The 19,018-nt window shown below is 37.2% G+C and overlaps 1 protein-coding gene across 1 annotated transcript in view; it reads right to left on the bottom strand.

The window, feature by feature from the left end:
• Window positions 1–17,239, bottom strand: part of HIF1A (hypoxia inducible factor 1 subunit alpha) — a 42,252-nt gene extending 25,013 nt beyond the window's left edge. Inside the window, exon 1 of the mRNA XM_040477333.1 lies at window positions 16,876–17,239. Coding sequence (XP_040333267.1) covers window positions 16,876–16,910 — 35 coding nt within the window. The 5' untranslated portion in view covers window positions 16,911–17,239. The remainder of the gene's footprint in view (window positions 1–16,875) is intronic.
• Between the last annotated feature and the right edge of the window lie 1,779 nt (window positions 17,240–19,018).

Genomic DNA, 19,018 nt, shown 5'->3' with positions numbered 1-19,018 from the left:
AGCACGGCTCAGCTTCTGGTCTCCTCAGAAGGCTCTTTTTATCAGGTCATACCCCACAGAATTAAAGTACTAGCCAAGAAATTATTTCGGGCAAACCATAGCATCTGGGTCCCACAGAGATGAATCCTGTACTACTTATTTACTTACTACTTAGATTGCGAAATAAAAGTTTTTGTAGATCAGAAGAAAATGGGCAGATTTTCTGCACGCAAATAAGGTACTGTATTTCTCTAAATTATCAATTCCATCTTTGTTGTTTTTAATTAAGTACAAATCAAGTAAAGTTCTGCACTGACATGTCTGTATAAAGTGCTATTTCACATCTTAGTAGAAATCAGTTAAGAGTATAGTAAAAAATCTATCTTTTCAATAGTTTGCTTACCCATCTCTATGACTGTTTTAGGACTAACATTTGAGGAAAATAGCAAAATAAGTTGATCTTTGTGGTACTGTAGTTTTCACACACTTACTATTTCATCATTATTTAACATACAGCACTGGACAAGAAGCTAACTAAATTATATCTTGAAATTATTTTGTATAGAAAATACACTTAGGAAAATGAGCCACTGTCACTAACCTTCTTGTATACAACGTTGAATGGCAATAGCCATTTTACAGAGAATGCTTAGTATTCTTTATATTAACAAGAACACAAAATAATTGCAGATATTTTAATTCATCTCTTTTTGTTGTCTAATTATAAAAGAAAAGCCTATTAACATTCCTGATTATAAATACATGTGACTTTAAGACCTGAAGTTAGAGCCAATCATTCAAAACGTTAAGAACTGATTCATCCTTTTTTTTTTTTTTTTTTTACTTTTTTCTTTTTTAACATTTACTTATTTTTTGAGAGACAGAGACAGGGCATGAGCTGGGGAGGGGACCGAGAGGTGGGGCAGTCACAGATTCTGAAGCAGGCTCCAGGCTCCGAGCTGTCAGCACAGAGCTGGATGTGGGGCTCGACCTCATGAGCCACGAGATCATGACCTGAGCTGAAGTCGGACGCTTAACCGACTGAGCCACCTAGGCACCCTGATTCATCCTATTTCTAATAAAGTTAATATATACATTTTTTTAAAAAAGTCTCTCAAATCTATTATTTGCTGCTTTAAAAACTCTTTCTGGGGGCGCCTGGGTGGCGCAGTCGGTTAAGCGTCCGACTTCAGCCAGGTCACGATCTCGCGGTCCGGGAGTTCGAGCCCCGCGTCAGGCTCTGGGCTGATGGCTCGGAGCTTGGAGCCTGTTTCCGATTCTGTGTCTCCCTCTCTCTCTGCCCCTCCCCCGTTCATGCTCTGTCTCTCTCTGTCCCAAAAATAAATAAAAAACGTTGAAAAAAAAAATTAAAAAAAAAAAAACTCTTTCTGGCTTTGAAGGTACAAGTTGTTGTTTTCCACTTCTTATGTTGGTATTTCTACAGGACAGAACTTCTGAAGTGAAATTCCATGATCTAAAGGATGTGGCATTTAAATGTACCTTTCCAAAAAGGTCTGTAACTATTTTTGTCTCTGCAAATTCATGAATATGTTTATCTATTTCTCCACGCACTGTGCTGTAATATATATATTATGGGTCTTTTTTACCTTTTTAATTTTTGTGAAGCTGATAGGTGAAAAATGGTACATCTCACTGTTTTAACTGCCCTGCACTTCTTAAAATCTCAGGCCAGAGGAAATTCCAAGGAAATTTTCATGTTCTTAGTTGGCATTTTGGCCTGCAGCTTTAATCCAAACTCCTATACAAGGTGATTATACTATGTACACAGTGGTACTCTAAACATTTCTCATCAATTAACTTAATTTTTATTATCATCACCATGTTACAAATAAGGAACCTGGTTAAATAACTTACCCAAGTTTATAGAGTTAATAAGTGGCACAGCTTTATTCAAACTCAAGCAGTCTGGCTCTAAAAACTATGCTGTTAACAACAGACTATGCTACCTCTCAGAAATTCAATTCTAATTACTAAGGTAAGTATATATATATCCAGGTATTATAAAGTTCAAAATTTGTCTACACATCTCCCAAGACATAAAGGAGAGGTAGAGGGGTTGGCTCTGGAATTTAGGACTTGACTCTAAGCCATTCAGAAGCACTCATGGGCAGGCTCTTTCCTGGTATCCGCTTATAAATCCAAAATCCTAATTCAAAAGCACCTACAATGGCGATGCTCTGGGCTCCACTGTCCACCAGCTCTTCAAAGCAATACAGCCTTTAGTGGATACTGCCAACCACTAAGGGGAGAGAATCAGAGGACAGTAATTCAATCTACCTCATATAATCCCACCAGACTGTACTCAAAAATCTCAGCTCACTATTGCTGGTGTTTTATTTGCTCCACATCTGGATCCCCAAAGTAAAACCAATCTGCATACTCACTTCAAAGCTGGCTAAGCATAAGCTAAATTGCCAAGATACCTAATCACACAAAGTAACATAAGAGAAAAAAGACGAAGAAAATCTTCCCCTTCTACCATTTATTAATGTGTATCAGGCACTATGTTAAACACTTTCATGTATTAGCTCAGTTCATGAAAGCAACTCTATAGAGAACCAAAACACAAGATGGGAAGTGGACTTCCTGAACCTCAGAATAACTTCTTTCATTCAAGAAGTATCTGTTACATAAATATTGAGCATTTACCATGCACTGTTCAAGTTATAAGGAATATAGTGACAAGCAGGATAGCCTCCCACTTAGCCTACTATAGAAATAGTTACCTAGTGCTATATTTTCAAATGCTGATCTAGGTGCATCATAATTATTTAGGGGCATTCAACATTCCAAACTTCTGGGCTCCACCTTCGTAAATTCTGATTCAGTAGATCTAAAGCAGGGCCCAAAATTCTGGGTTTGTAAAACTCCCAAGATGCATATGATACACAGTTAGATCTGGGAACCATTGACTGAACTATTTCACTATTACTGTGCTTTAATTTCACCCAAATATCTACCCAATTATCATTCCACAGTCAGAAATCTCATATTATGCCCTGCTTAAAATCCCATCAAATGTACACAGGACAAAATCTATTTTCTAAAGAAACCCTCCCTTAGCTAGTTCCCTGTCCATCTCTTCATCTTCATTATTCCCTATTCCTTTGGTCACACTGCAGTTACTCAAAAACATATTTCATTCCTTTCTCGCTCAGTCTCTCTCAGCCTGAGGTAGCCTTCTCAGTATGTGACTTGGCAAATGTATGTGAGAAACTTTTAGATTCAACCCAGCATTATTTTGTCTCTACTCTGTCTTCCAAAACTGTTCTTCTCCCCTAAATTTCACCACTCTGGTTATTTTGCTACATACACATGACCTTTGAACAGCACAGATCTGAAATGTGTAGATCCACTTATATACGGAATTTTTTTTGATAAATGCAATATAGTACTATAAATGTTATTTTTTCTTTATGATTTTCTTAACACCATTTTCTTTTCCCTAATTTGCTTTATTGTAAGAATACAGTATATAAAACATATATAAAATGTGTTAATAGTTATCGGTAAGGCTTCCAGTTAACAGTCAAGTTTTGAGGGGAAGGCAATTAGTCACATTTTTGGGGGAGTCAAAAGTTATATATACGTGGATTTTCAACTGTGCAGGGGGTCAGTGCCCCTAACCACCTGCATTGCTGAAGGGTTAACTGTACTTACCTTCCTCTACAATCCTCAAAGCTTCTTGGAGGCAGGAAACTGCCTCATTCATCTTTACCTTTGTATTCTTAGTAGAGATGTGTGTAAGTTCCACTTGGCTTTAGTATTTAGCCCTAATCTATTTGACTTTGACTTCAGCCCATGGAAGGCTGACTACCCCACCCTTCAAAATTTGTTTTAGGATCCCTGAATATGTGCTTCATCAGTGCTCCCGTAATCCTACAGGTTATGATCATAATTAAACAGAATAATAATGTTAGTACTATGAACAAAGCATACAATTTGGATTTACCCTGATTATGTGGATATGCACTTTCAAGTGTAAGTAAACATTTGGTGGGTATACTAGATGTAAGTTAGAAAAGCTACTGATATAAAAAAAAAAAAAATCACCTAGCAGCATAACAGTGAGTGGCACCAATACTATATCACCAAAGAGAGAGCAAGTGATACTGCCAGAAAAGAGATCTGGAGGCAAAGGGAGAAGGCAGAGAAACTAGAATACCAATTTATTAAAAAGAGGCTGAAGATTTAAGATTATTTCCCTTATCACTCTAATCTATATGTCTTTTACTTTTTATTCCTAAACTGATGTGGTCAGGTAAATGCATGAGTTGTAGTTAATGCTATTAATCAATTAAATCAACACCTTTATAATTATGTCTTCCTGGCACAGCTGGAAACACAAGATTTGACTGTTTTCTAAAATTGTTTTCAAGAAGTGTTGTAATTTTCATAAGACATGAAAATTTTTATTAAGTTGATTTCTAATCTTATTGGCTTTTTTTTCAAGAGGAGGTTACCCCTAGACAAGCATATTTATTACTTCGAGTATTCTTAATGATTAATAAGATTTGTTGTTCTATTTTCTACCTGGTAATTGCTGCAAAACCCTAATACTTCAAACAGATAATGTTTAAAAATATATATCCTTACTTAATGGGAAAAAACCGCAAACAGTGACAGTTAAAATTAAACATGAATTACATTTTCAGGACAGCTAGTTATTATTTATAACTATTTTCTCCAGGAAAATGTCTTCTAACTTCTAATAAACTTAAAAATGAACCTTTAGGATATTCATGTTAAAGAATATTATTCATTTATTCAACAAGTATTTCTTAGTCATCTCCATTGAGCCATATACTGTTCTCAGCAAGACTGATTAACAAAACAGACCATGTTACTTGTCCCATGGAGCTTACATTCTAGGACAAATATACCATTATGTTTCTTGTCTTTATTCAGTAGCAGTTAGTAGGTCAATCCCTAACTGACACATTTGCCCTAGGAAAAATCTTTCCATAAAATCAAATAACAAAAATTTAAGACACAAGAAAAAAGTCTACAAAAATTAATCTGTGCTTATAGAAGATGTTACAGTATAGTATTGTGAAGAGGGTATACAACAAAATTTGAATATGAATCCATTCTTCTCTGTGTATAATACCTGTGTACATATGTAAGTCAGTATGTATACATGTACACATATACATACAGACATGTAACTTACAAATGCTTAGATAAAACCTGAAAAACACAATATACAGTTAGCAAATTCATAGTTTCAAGATGGCAAGATCCCAGAATATTTTGTACTTCAAAATTCATTGGTGAACTAATACTATTATGTACCTGCATTTGTCAGAAAAGTCTGAAAGAAGTAGTCATCTAATGTTTCAATTTGTTTTCCAGAAAGACTAATTAGAAAGGAGTTAAATGTTTTCTTCATTTTGGAAATGAAGCAGGAATGATCATATTTCTTTCAGAGAAACGGAAAGTGGTGACTGAGTAAGCAATATAATTCAATATTTTCAGTCTCTCGTTCTCATCTAATTATTGGCTTTTAAATTTGGCATTTCATAATTAATCTGAAATTATAAAATCAAGTGAAATGGTTTCCAAAGAAAAATACTCAGTATACATATACTTATTTGAGTTTTGAAAGGAACTTAAATTTCTTGGTTTAAGTGTTTACTATCTTACTAGCTTCGCAATATCTTGTAAATATCCACAATTAGGGAAAAGATAGATTATTCTCCTTCCAATAACCTCACAGAAATGCTTAACACTCGATTTTCTAATGCTGCAGTAAAATAAACAGGGAAGAAAGATTTACTGTTTTAAATTCAGGGTACATTCTGAAAAAAAAATCTGTATCACATCTGAGGTAGCATTAATGTGAAAATGTTCTATTTATACATTAAACTTATTAATTAGCTAACAGATTTACATCTGTTGACAATATTATGTATTAAAGTTCTGTCTGTAAAAGGAATATGCTTTTGTTTTTAGATTATTCCTAACTAGTGATTTACATCATCTCTCTCCTGGTTCAGAATTGGTATTGGGCCTCTCAAAAAAGTCTTTGATCCTCTGCTATATATGAAGTACTAGATATATAAAACCAAAAATGTGTATGTGAAGGTATTACTCTAATTTTAGCTTGTATCACAATCAACTGGCAGGATTCTGGAAACAGATTATTGGGCCTTACCCAGGGTTTTTGATCCAGGAGAGCTGGATGGAGCCTGAGAATCTCCATTTGTAACAAGTTAGCAGGTAGGTACCAATGATGCTGCTCTGGAGAATACTTTGAGCCCCTCTACTCTAAGAAAATACTTTATGTGTCTTTCAAAAATTCCCAGAGAAGTAAAAGACTGTTCAACACCCAAAAATGGTTAACTTTTTTTTTTTTTCAATCTGCCCAAATGCTTTACATGTACAGGAAACATATCCAATCTCTCATATATTAGCATTGCCAAATACTTAGGAACTCAAAAACTACAAAATACACTAAGGACTTAGACTAGATTAGACACTGGTTGATCTGTGATATACATCATCATCAGTAATGGAACTTTCTTCCCAGGTATTTGTGCTTAAATCCCAACCCTGGAAATTCAAATGGTAGACCTGGAATGTTGTCTTTCAAAAAACAATCTCTCAGATGATTCTGTTTAGCACTCTGAGCTATTCAAAGTTTGTATTTCATCTATCAGTGCTTGTAAAGTTTAAAAATTCCTGAATCTCATCCCAAAATTATCAAATCCGAATGTCTACAGGTGGGTACCTGGGAATCCTTATGTTAAGTAAACACCCAGGTGATTAAGTCACAGAAATTTGAGAACCACCAGCAGGTCTTATAGCAGAGATTTAACAGGTTAGCCAGCAAATTTTGAAAAATAAGAAAAATTTATTTTTAGCTGCAACTACATATACATACTAGACAACTATGTTTGTCGGGCAGAACACTGCACTCAGTGGGTTGGGCGATGCTGTGTAGAATGAGGCACAATTGCTAGGAATAAGAAGCTAATGAATGGTACAGCTCAGTGACAAGTGAGTAATAAAATACAAGAGCATAATTAGGCTTCAAAGATGACCAATTAAAAAACATAATAACCATAGAATGATTTTTTTCAAACCTTTTAAACAATTTTTAAAATTCACCTTTAAATCTCTTTATGAATGTCACAAACATCAAAGGGGTTGAGAATCACTGTCCCTGAGTAACAGCTATGTGTTAATGGCTTTCCCCAAAGCACATCACCTCCTCTATTACTCTTCTCCCTTTACATTTTAGCCACCTCAGCTTGTAAATGATTTTGTTTTCTTTATATTAATAGAACTGACACTGGAACTTAAAGAAGGTCAATGACACTACGTGTGTGTGTGGATGTATGTATTCAGAAGAATGTGCCCTTAATTACTTGCTTAAATATAACAAAAAATATGTAAGTTACAATAAGTACTTAATAAAAAAATTCACACGTATTGAAATAAAGGTGTAGACATAGAAATCACAAGCTGAAGATTTTTATTTAGTTCTAAACCCTGACCATAATGAAGATCCTGGAAACAATGACAAAGAAAAAGCTCTCCTAAGCAAATGTCTCGGTCCTCCACCTACATTAATCAATCCTATCCAATGTTACCCAATAAATTTTCCCAATGAATCCCCTGATCCTGTTTCCTTTATATAAAGGAAGTAACACTATCAGTAAGTGGCAGGGCTCAGATTCCACCGAAGACTGAAGCTCCCATATTTAATATAGCCTATGCCTTTCCACAAATCAGATGCTCAATAATTTTTAAATGGAAAAATTAAAGAAATTTGGGGATGTTTTTACTTAGGAATAGAAATAACTACCTTCAGGTATTTGAAAAGGATGTCATACAGATTCGGTGATTTTTTTCAAATGCAGAGAGTAATACATGGGAATTAAAAGATGGCAGGCTTTTTGCTCAACAGAGTTAAAACAGTATTGAAGGTAAACTTTATGAATTTTTAAATTGTGTTCCCGTTCTGGTGGCAATGTAAGAAAAAGGGGAAAAAATCATATTCTGGATCATCTAAATAATCTCTACAGAAGTCTATATTGTTGCCACAAACTTTCTATGTTTGAGGTTGCATGTGTTTATGATCAAATTGGTACCAAATGATCACTAAAAGGAATAGTTACATTTTTTTAAAGTGCACACTCAGACGGTACATCTCAAAGGTTCACAGGGATTGCTTTGATCCAAAAGAGATCTAAACATTGGTCAGTGTCAAGAAATACTGGAACAAAATAACTTTCTAACATTTAAAGCTGCCAAAAGTGAATAGACTGTTTTATGAGAGTGCTTCTGTGTATGTCAAAATTCTCAAAGCAGACTGGCCAAATAAGTAAATACAATTATAGAGGATGCTTCCGTGATGATTGGTATTAATAACAAAACTTAAATCCTGGTCTACATTTTGCAAGAACCCCAAACTTGAAATCACTGTACTAAAAAATAAAAGATGGACTACATAACAGATGCATCAAAAACTAATTACTCAACTGTGGCCTGAGCCATCAACAACTCAATGCTCTGCTTGACAAATCAGATGCACAAATATCTGCTAAACAAATGAATATACAATAATCTGTTACAGGTCAAGTGGTTAGGTGCTGGAGCAATGGTCCTGGGTTGAAAAAAATGTTTTGAACCACTGAAATAAATCAACTTGCTCACATTACCCAAGAAAAATAGTATTTCCTCGATTCACAGTGAAGGCTTTGACTACTGGTTTCACATATAACCCATTTAAACATGTTAGCTATGTTATCTGCAAAGGCAAGCAATTTCCAACTCTCCTCTGCAAACGGATTAAAAGACATTTAATGATTTTCTGACACCAAAAGAGTATGGAAAAGTAGGCTTTCTTAATTTGCCATCCTCTAACAGCCAAATAAAGAGCCTTGTGAATATTTTTTTTCCCTCTACCATCATCACTATGAAGAATGATTACTTTAAAACGTTTTTTTGTTTTATTTATTTATTTATTTATTTATTTATTTATTTAGAGAGAACGAGCATGAGCAGGGGAGAGGCAGAAAGAGGGAGAGAGAGAATCCCAAGCAGGCTCCACATTGTCAGCACAGAGCCCAACGTGAGGCTCAAACTAATGAACAGCGAGATCATGACCTGAGCCAAAACCAGGAGTTAGACGCTTAACCAACTGAGCCACCCAAGCACCCCAGAAAAAATACTTTAAAACAGCATATCTACACACACACACAAATATCTTTATTTAACCTGCAAAGGCCAGGCATTCATGGAGAAAAAAAACCAATGTAGAGGAAAAGCATCACCAATATTCTACTACTATTACAGGTTTACTAATGGTGTGGCCCAAAAGATACCATCCGTTCTTAGACTGTCTCAAAGAAGGCTTGAATGGTTCTAAATATGAGACTTCAAAAGAGTGAAACTCTTCTGAAAAAACATAATAATTATAATATGAACCTAATAATAGTTTCTAGTTTATTAAGCCCCTACTTTGTGCCAAGAACTCTTGAGTGTTTCACTTGAGTTAATATCTTTTTTTATCCTCACAATGATCCTAAAAGGCAAATATTCTTATCCTAATTTATAGATGAAGAAAGTGAGATCTACAGAGGTAAAGCAACTTGTACAAGACCACACAGCTAGTAAGTGGCAAAGCAAGCAGCCAACCTCTAGCACCTAAGTTCTTAGCCATTAGTCATTCTACTTCTTTCTTAAGGAACCTGAAATGAAAACCCTGATCCACAGAACAGACTCTAAGCTTCTCAAAGTGCACAGCAAGAACAATTATGGTTGGTATCTGTAGAATACGAATTCAGATGATTTGCAACAAAAACCTATAGCCCATTCATTACAATACCAGCAATGACCAAGAGTCCTAGATAAGGAGATAATTAATAATCTACATCAAGACAATGAAATACTATAAGACATTTGACTCATGTAATCAGGGAACCCCACTGACATGGTTAAAAATGAATAGTCCACGCAGGGCAAACTGGCATTAATCCAGGAGACAGCTATATGGATACTAGAAGAGCCAGTTTCTTTTCATTTTTTAAATCACAAACTCTATGAATGCAGGCATGGGAATGCTAGGTACCATCTTTCATACCATACAGATAGCCAGTCAGTGGCAGAACAAGGCCAACATACATATAGAACAAAGACATATAAACCAAGTAATATTCAAGAGAAAGTCAGAAATTATACTCTGAGGACATCACTTGAGACTCTGGATTTAACTATTCTCTCAACCAAAACTAGACTGTGTAAGCCAATTAACTGCCTAACCCCTTTAAACTAGCTTGAGTTGTATCTTGTCATGTGTAAGCCCATGACTGCCTTACCCCTTGAACTAGCTTGAGTTATGTCTCTTCACTGCAATAGAAAGCATCCCAATACACTTATAAACTTCAAGTATTTCATACTTGAAGCAAACTTTAATGATGACCAAGTACAAGAAACTGGCAGTCTCCAACACTACTGGAGACTATAAACTGGTCCAAACTTTCCGAAAGTTTAGAGCAGACTTAAGAAACATTTGCTAAAGATGAAACAAGGTAAAGACACATTCCATACATTTAACTAGCGAATTTCCTGCAGTCATATACATATGCTTCTTTTGGTAAACTTTTTTTACTCAGTGCTCCAATATAGAATTGGCAAGCACTAAGTTTTAACATACCTTAAAATAGGGTACTGATTTACTTTCAAGGCCAAGTATGTATGATATAGCTGTATTTACTAACAAAATTTTTTTAGCCTGGTTCTAATAGATACTATAAACATTTCTGAAAGAACAAAAAAAATAAATTTCAAGATTCAAGGAAGTTCCAAAGTAACACAAGGCATTTCCAAGCATAAGAAAAATTCCTATGAAAATTAAGACATAGAAGAGAGGACAATAATGACTTCCAAAAAACCTTTTAAAAACCTTAAAATCTTTCTCTGCTTTCTCTTCGTTCATTCAAATATTTATTAATAACTCACTGTATGTATTCTCTTTTACACCACAAGCTTCCAATTATTCCCATTTGTGATCTTGCCCATTGAAATGTTTCAATTTTATAATTGAAAAAAGGAGAGAGGGTCACTTTAGAGAAATCTAGTTAGCATCTTAATTTACAAGATCTCTAAGAAAAGAAATTTATCAGAACTCTTAAAGACTTAAACTTACTGCCTTTAAATCTTATTTTTCAGTTGGCAAAACAGATTCTCACAAACTATTAGGAAAAGAGAAGCAGCACAGGAAATTGTTACAAATGAGTGAAAATTGCAGTATTAAGTGGCAGACACTTAATTTGCCTAAATATATTGTGACTTTCAAAACAAGTAGGTGAAGAACCACCGTAAGTTATGTTCCATCACTAGATTTTTGAACCACTTGCAAAACAATAAATTTTGAAAATCACACTGTGAAATCATCTTTATGTTTAATATTATAAGTAAATTAAATTTTAAAATGAAGAAATACTCCAACAGTTGAGATCACCAGAACTAAATGGTATCATCTTGGAGGTGATTTTCTTATGAAAATAAGTCATTTCAATTATTTTTAAAAATCATTTAAAATAAGTTACCAATTAAGTGTAACTTTATTAACAACAAAACAGTTACAGGCCATTTTAATCAATAAGTATTTCTGAAAATGTACTGGCAGATCAACTCTGAGTCTCTAGAAAAACTTAATTCTCATTTTACAGGAGCTTAACCTCATGTCCGATAAAGCTTCCCCTGGCAACTGTTCTCTGTTAACTTTAAGTTGGTTATTACACACAAACCCTTAAAATACAACCACTTGAACATATCCATTAGAATGGTCATTATCACAAAAACAGAAATTAACAAATGTTGGGGAGGATATAGAGTAATAGGAACCCCTGTGCACTGTTGGTAGAAATATAAAATGGTGCAGCCACTATGGAAAACAGTATGGCAGTTCCTTAAAAACTTAAAAATAGTTACTATATGATCCAGCAACATACTTCTGGGGATATATCCAAAAGAACTGAAAACAAGATCTATAAGAGATATTTGTACACCCGTGTTCGTAACAGTACTATTCACAACAGCCAACACGTGGAAGCAACCTAAGTGTCCACCGAAAGATGAATAGATGAACAAAATGTAGTGTATATTGGCCTTAAAAATAAGGAAATTTTCACACAGGCCTACAACATGGATAAATCTTGACAACACTATGCTAAGTGAAATAAACCAGTCACAAAAAGACAAAAACTTTATGACTCCACATACGTAAGGTATTGAGTAGTCAAATTCATAAAAACAGAGTGGAATGATGGTCATCAAGAACTAGGAGGGGGAAACTAGGAGAAATGCTTAATGCTTTCAGTTTTACAAGGTAAAAAAATTCTAGTTACACAACAACATGAATACACTTACTCTTGAACTGCACACTTAGAAATGCTTAAGATGGGAATTTTTACATTATGTGGGGTTTTTTTTTTTAACCACAATTTAAAAAAAAACCTCACAATCACTTCAAAAGCTATGGAAAAACAAGTCATGAGGAAATGACTTAAATTTTGTTTTTATAAATGTAGATTTTATATATTCCATTTTTCTGAAAGAGTCATGTCTGGCAAATGATATGGGTTTGGTAGTCTTTATTGCAGAAACGTGAATTTTAATCTAAATCTCAATATACATACAAAAGAGTTAATTCTTGATGCTCCAAGAAAGAGAGGTATAAAATTATTTTTAAAATTCCAAGATCTAGTTATTTCAAAAATTCTTGCCAAACTTTTACCAAAAATACTGAGCAATATGATTGACTTAGCTTCAAATTCTTTTTCTAGCTCTGTAGTTAGGCAGAAAACATACACAATACATATACCACAAGTCGCAGAAAGCTGGCTAAAATCCACCACCTGGATAGTTAGTCCCATCATTAAAAAAAAAGAAACAAGATAAAAAGAGAACATTCTTATGAATTAAAATCAATTTCTTAATAGAAAACTATCTAACAACACATTTAATTTTGATTATTTTCTCCTACTTTATAAACAGACTTACGTTAACAATCTTAGATAAAAATACAGTATTTTAAGGGTGCCTGGATGGTTCAGTCAGTTAAGAGTCCCAACTTTGGCTCAAGTCATGATCTCATGGCTCAGGAGTTCAAGCCCCGCATCGAGTTCTGTGCTGACACCTCAGAGCCTAGAGCCTGCTTCAGATTGTGTGTCTCCCTTTCCCTCTCTCAAAATTAGAAAACATTAAAAAAATTTTTTAACAAAGAATATATTATTTTAAGAAGTATCTATATGTTAAAAATTACATTTTAAGAGGCCGTATCTATGAACAAACTCAGTAATCTAATCCAAATCTTTAACATTCATGTATGGTAACAGTTTTTTTTTAATTTCACCAGCAAACATAATCAACTGTTAGGAGTTCTTCAGAAAACATCAGTCAAGACTAATCTTCCTCAGCCTCCTACACATCATTCTTAATATACAACAATAGAATATAACCACAAAATCTTAACTTTGGGCCCACACACCATTAGTGCTGCAGACAATGGAAATCACCAGGTAAAGATTGGACATTCTCCCAATGGCACAAAATGCTTTCCAGTGGACTACAGGAACAAACTACCACAGTTCAGGTAAAAGACTGCACTAATACAGATTTCATACAAATCAAGCCTCAAAAAATCAGCTTGAAGCCTTGCCTTGAGACAGAGGCCAGTAGTCTTACCTGGAGAAATTCATAAGCAAAGGAGTTTTTCTATTGTGTAGGTTCACAGGTTTTACCAGGAGTATTTTATCAACTTACCATGTTTAGCAAAGATAAGTATTTATGCAACTATCTATTCTTAACTGTGGAGTCAAGACAAAAAATGTTTTAAGTTACTGCCACTCCTTGCACATACCTTTAAGTTACTTGCACATACCTTACTGAAATAAACTCTAAGCCTAGTATATTTGTTTACAACTCTCGTCTCTGATGCCCAAAGTAAATACAAGTGGCCTATTTGGGGAGGAAACAGCAGGGTAAGGAATTGTGAAGAAGGGACACGAGAGTAGAGAGAAGAACAGATGCTCAAGAAGAGTAACAATGCTAGCTGCCAACATAACCCAGGGATATACTGTTTTAACTGGAAAAGAACCCCTTTTAAAGCTCTAAATCCAATGTTGGCCTTCATTTTTAGGAGATTTAGAAAAAATCTATGAAGGCGGGGAGAAGAACTAACATAAATATTTGGAAACACTTGCAAAAAAGTTTTTAAGTGTTGTGGAAGTTTAAATAGAACTTTAACAGGTAATGCATATTTCCAAGCATACAGTGTTCCCAAGATTCCTAAACCAGACATACAGTGAACATTATCTCATGTAATGTTGACAATAACCACTGAGATGGTTGCTATTATTATCATTCCAAAAGGAGGAAATATGCTCAACAGCATTCAGTAACTTGCCCAAGCTCACAAAGCTAACAAGCGAAAAAACTGGACTCTTAACTAGAAGTGTCTAGGTCCAGATCCTATACTCTCAACTACCAACCATGCTCTTCTTCAAAAAAGAGGAAAATCAAAGTACAATTATAACGAGAAAAGTTTACTAATAAATGAGAGCTTCTGGACTTTAATGGCCAAAGTTAAAGAAGTTAAGAAATGTCCATTCTCAGAAATTTTACTCTAACGATCCAATAACTGTTATTGGAAACTGAAGGAGTCTGGCCTGACACCTTAAAGAGAACAATGAACCTCTTGACATTACTCTGAAATCTAAAAATCAGTATTAATGTGCTATTAAATGAAGTCCAGGCCCTACCTACCACTAAGAAATCAACATGAAATTCCCTGTTAAATCTATTGTAACTATTCCATCCTGTTGTGATTTCTTCCAATCCTTCAGTTTTTTAGTTTCCTAGAACATCTTTAAGAAGACAAATTTGTCTTCCCAAACTGGACTCTACAGCACATTTAAAATGGAAAAATTGTAAGAAGAAAGTACCTTGCCCCTCAATCTCAGTTACCTTTTCAGAAAGTTTTAAAATTATTAGTTAGAAAAGGATAAAAACCAGATATCTTTAACAAACATCTAAATGTTGTTGGGTAGCTATTTATTAAGTGTTTAACTTAATTTTTCAGTTATAAGAACCTCTATATTAAGAAATATGATGCAATCCGATTCAAGTTTGCTAAATTTTCAAATGAGAGTATTTTGAAAATAACACATGGGACTGAGCAAAATCTAAGAACTAATTTAGAATTGGGGGGTGATGCACAGTAACTAATTAATTCAAATATATTAAAGCTGCTTGTGATAATCTCAACTAACTGCAAAGAATTCACAATTAAAGAGAATTGCATATAAAAAAGAAATGATTGGTATATAACTTGATGCACAGTATTAAGTATGATTCAGCACAGAATAAGAACTGAAAATTGGCACTACACAGGGGTAATCTGCCTCACGTTTATAATATAGCAGCTTCATCATTTCATTAAAAGCATTGTAATCATTTCCGCAAAAATAATTGCAATTAATTCCTGTCAACTCTTGGAATTAAGTCCAGGCCTATTTACTCACTTTTTGAATTTTATAAGGGTTTTCTCTGGTGTACAAAGAGAATTTATCATTCTACGAAATAAGGACCAAAATGGTATCTACGAAATAGCAAGAACATATAAACAAGTTTATCTTCTGCTAATACTGATTAAGGAAGTTAATCTTAATCTCTCCCAGAAGAGTGGAAGGACTTTAAGGAGTAAAGCCAGTCTACCAACCACAACTCTTACTATATAAATCTCCAATTCCTTAAAAACGATTTCCACAAAGGTTAAAATACCAAAAATGTACCAAATTGTGTGAGGGGCTTGGGGGGGGGGGGGGGGCTCAATCCCACTGGATCCATTTATAATTCTTAATCCTATAATGTACCATTTAGACTCAAACTTTAAGGTGTTTTAAAAACTTGCATTAAGTTCTAACAGAATGATTATTTACTTCGGATACATCTCGAAGGTTTTCCTTTAATATGCTTCAATTTCATGAAAATGAGACCGTTCTAAAAATTTCGACATTGAAACTTGCTGCGATCACATACTTTTTCAATCTCACATATTAATTTATAACGTCTGGGCTCCCTTGACAGCTGACATAAACACAAGAATCCAATTGTGATGCCCTCTTTAAAATGTTGCTACTTCGCCAAATTCCCGTTACTCCGACTCCTCAATCTAGACAAGTTTTTCAAGGCGATTAAAACAAAACAAAACCTGCACGTGCAAACTAAAGTTAGCATCTTCAGGCCGTCGCGACAAATCCCTAATGCACAAAGGCAAAGACACCCGCCGCGACTAGACAACCGCACCGTAAGGTCTCATCTGACCACGCGAGCCCCTGGGTGGGAAACCCAGGGCCCCGAGCCCTCTGGGAAGCCAGGACCAGCGCGCAGGGTCCGCCCCGGGGCCGAGTGTTCAATGGAACTGGAGAGAATGGGGGCGGGAAGGAGCGGAAGCTCGGGTGCAAACGGCGGCGACCGAGCTGCGGCTCGTCTCTCTTCCCGGGGTTTTCGGGCCAGGGAAAGTCCACCCGGATGGGGGTATAGGGCAGGCCGGGTGATTTTCAAGGCTAGCAGGAGGGCGGCGCGAGGCCCCGGCGGCCGGGAGGGGAGGGCCAGCGGGGCTCAGCCCCCGGCCCCTGAAAGCACTTTCGAGGCGTCTCCCACCCCCCACGACAAGATGGCGACGTGGGCAGCGGGGGAGCCCGGCCGGCGAGGCTGGGGGGAGAGAGGGGAGGGGAGAAGAGGCAGAAACAAAAAGGCGGCCCCCTCCGGAGCGCTGAGGCTGGCCCCCGAGCCCGTGGCGGCGGGCGGACGGGGGGCGCCGGCGGAGAACGCGACGGACGGAGGAAAGGGGCTTACTTTTTCTTGTCGTTCGCGCCGCCGGCGCCCTCCATGGCGAATCGGTCCCCGCGAAGCCTTCACGGCCGGCCGCCCCCAGGCTCGCTCCGGCCTAAGCGCTGGCTCCCTCCACACGCGAGGAGAGAAGGGGAGGCACGTCCAGAGGTGGGAGGTGCAAGGCGGGAACCCCCTCGTAAACCCGGAGGCAGGAGCAGCAGGCGGCAATCGTAAGGGTCCAGGTCCGGCTCAGAAGAGCCTCCCCTCAGGCAGCTTGTCAGGGCCCCGAGCACCGGACGAAGCGGCGGTGAGGCCGATCCTTGCGTCCCCTCAGACGAGGCGTCTCTGTGCACTGAGGAGCTGAGGCAGCGGCAGGGGGCGGGCAAGGGCGGAGGCGCGCTCGGGGGCGCGCGGGATGGGGCGGGGGGGGAGGAGAGTGTCGGGGGCGCGCCCGCCCGCGGAGCCCGGCTCGCGCTCACGCAAGCCCGCCTCACCTGAGGGGGAGGCGGGTTCCCTGAGAGCCAATGGCGAGCGACGCCGGCGGCCAGTCCCACCCCAGCCCACGTCTGTCTCAGCCAATCAGGAAGCTGTCAGCTGAGGCACAGCTGGGAAGCGCTGCCGGGCTCACGTGCTCGTCTGTGTGCAGCTGCGGAGGAAAGAGAAAGGAGCTGGGGTGCGGCCAACCTGGGTCTGGGGACGCTTTGCCTTCTCCTAGGGAAAGCAGTGGCTGGCTTTGGGAGGCGCTGCTGAGAAGGGATTTGGGTCTCAAGCCTGCATCGCGTTTCCTGCTCCCGGTGCAGCAAGTCTTGCGATGTCTTTCTCCTCTGTGGCTGTGCTGTGCAAGGTTGCTGACAGCTGTGCTGAGCCCCAGTTCAACAAAGCAGACTTTTCACGTCGTGGCAGCTCTCTTTCGACCCTTTGCTTATATGTTACAATGGGGTTTTTCTTGCCAGGTTGTCCAACCACGGGGGCCCTGCCACCGAGCGCCCTTTTTGCCATGGAACGCAAGGGTACTCTCCTTGTCCACTAAGTTTTTCTATGAAGAAGTTTGATTACTGAGTAAATGCAAATAAAAATATAAAGCAAACAAACGCCTCATGCTGTAAACTTCTCAAGGGAAGTAGTTAAGGTAGCAGGGAAATCTTAAAATCTGAAATTAAGCATTTACAAATAGGTGTCAGTGGCTTTAATAAAAGCGTAAACCAGAATTTCAGCGCTATGGGAGGAAAACGGCTTTAGGTAGACTTTCTTGTTGTTTGTAAAAGAGCCCACAATAATCTTAGATGGACTGGGAAAAATGGAAGATGACCCTTAGTTTGAGACTCACCACCTTTAATTCACTGTATAGACTGGAAAGAGGAAGGATTCTTCTAACCCCCTGCCCAGACTTGGGCAGCGGACTGCTGAACCGGAGTTAACTCGACATGGTGGCGGCCAGTATTGTCTGTTTGCTAACATGACTTTGCAAGCTACTGAATAAAAATCACTTTTTGCCTTTGAAAAAATATATTTCAAACCTGTAAATCTTTTAAACGAAAGAAAAATGTATTTTGAGTTCAACAAAAAATCATTGCGCTTTTATCTCCACTTGATGCTGGATTATTTTACTTCTCATATTTGCCATATTATATTGTTACAATCTAGCTTAGAGTGGTATATTAATGTGGATATCTATATTGGATTCAGTTATATTGTTGTGTAAAAACAATAGTCCATCTAACACAGCATTGAACTCTGTTAAAAACCGATTCACTAGACCCATAAAGATATAAAGACTGATCTTAATGTTATTTTCTTTAAGTTTTAGTTCTACATTGCTGAATGATATGTCTTCTTGAAAAATACCATTGGAAAGGCCTGAAAAGAAGAAAGGACCAAAAATATTTACTCATATTTTCTTTCTTAGTTGTGAAAAGAATAGCTCTATAAAACACAAACCTTTTAATTTGACATGCTGAAAACTCAATGTTAAACATACTGATACCAGTCAGGAGTGAGTTTGAAGACAGACTCTGACACTAACAAGTTATTTAATCTCTCAGTGCCTCAATTTACTCATTTATGTCTATGTCACAGAATTATGGCATAATGGAGATAATACATTTAAAGCACTTAGAATAGTTGCTGGAACACAGTAAGCAATCAATAAATGTTAATATGAGTATTG

Source organism: Herpailurus yagouaroundi, unplaced genomic scaffold (assembly GCF_014898765.1).
Source record: "Herpailurus yagouaroundi ecotype Mexico unplaced genomic scaffold, PumYag 141, whole genome shotgun sequence".
NCBI lineage: Eukaryota > Metazoa > Chordata > Mammalia > Carnivora > Felidae > Herpailurus > Herpailurus yagouaroundi.
The sequence above is the reverse complement of the archived record's forward strand: the minus strand, read 5'-3'. Positions and strand labels throughout refer to the sequence as shown.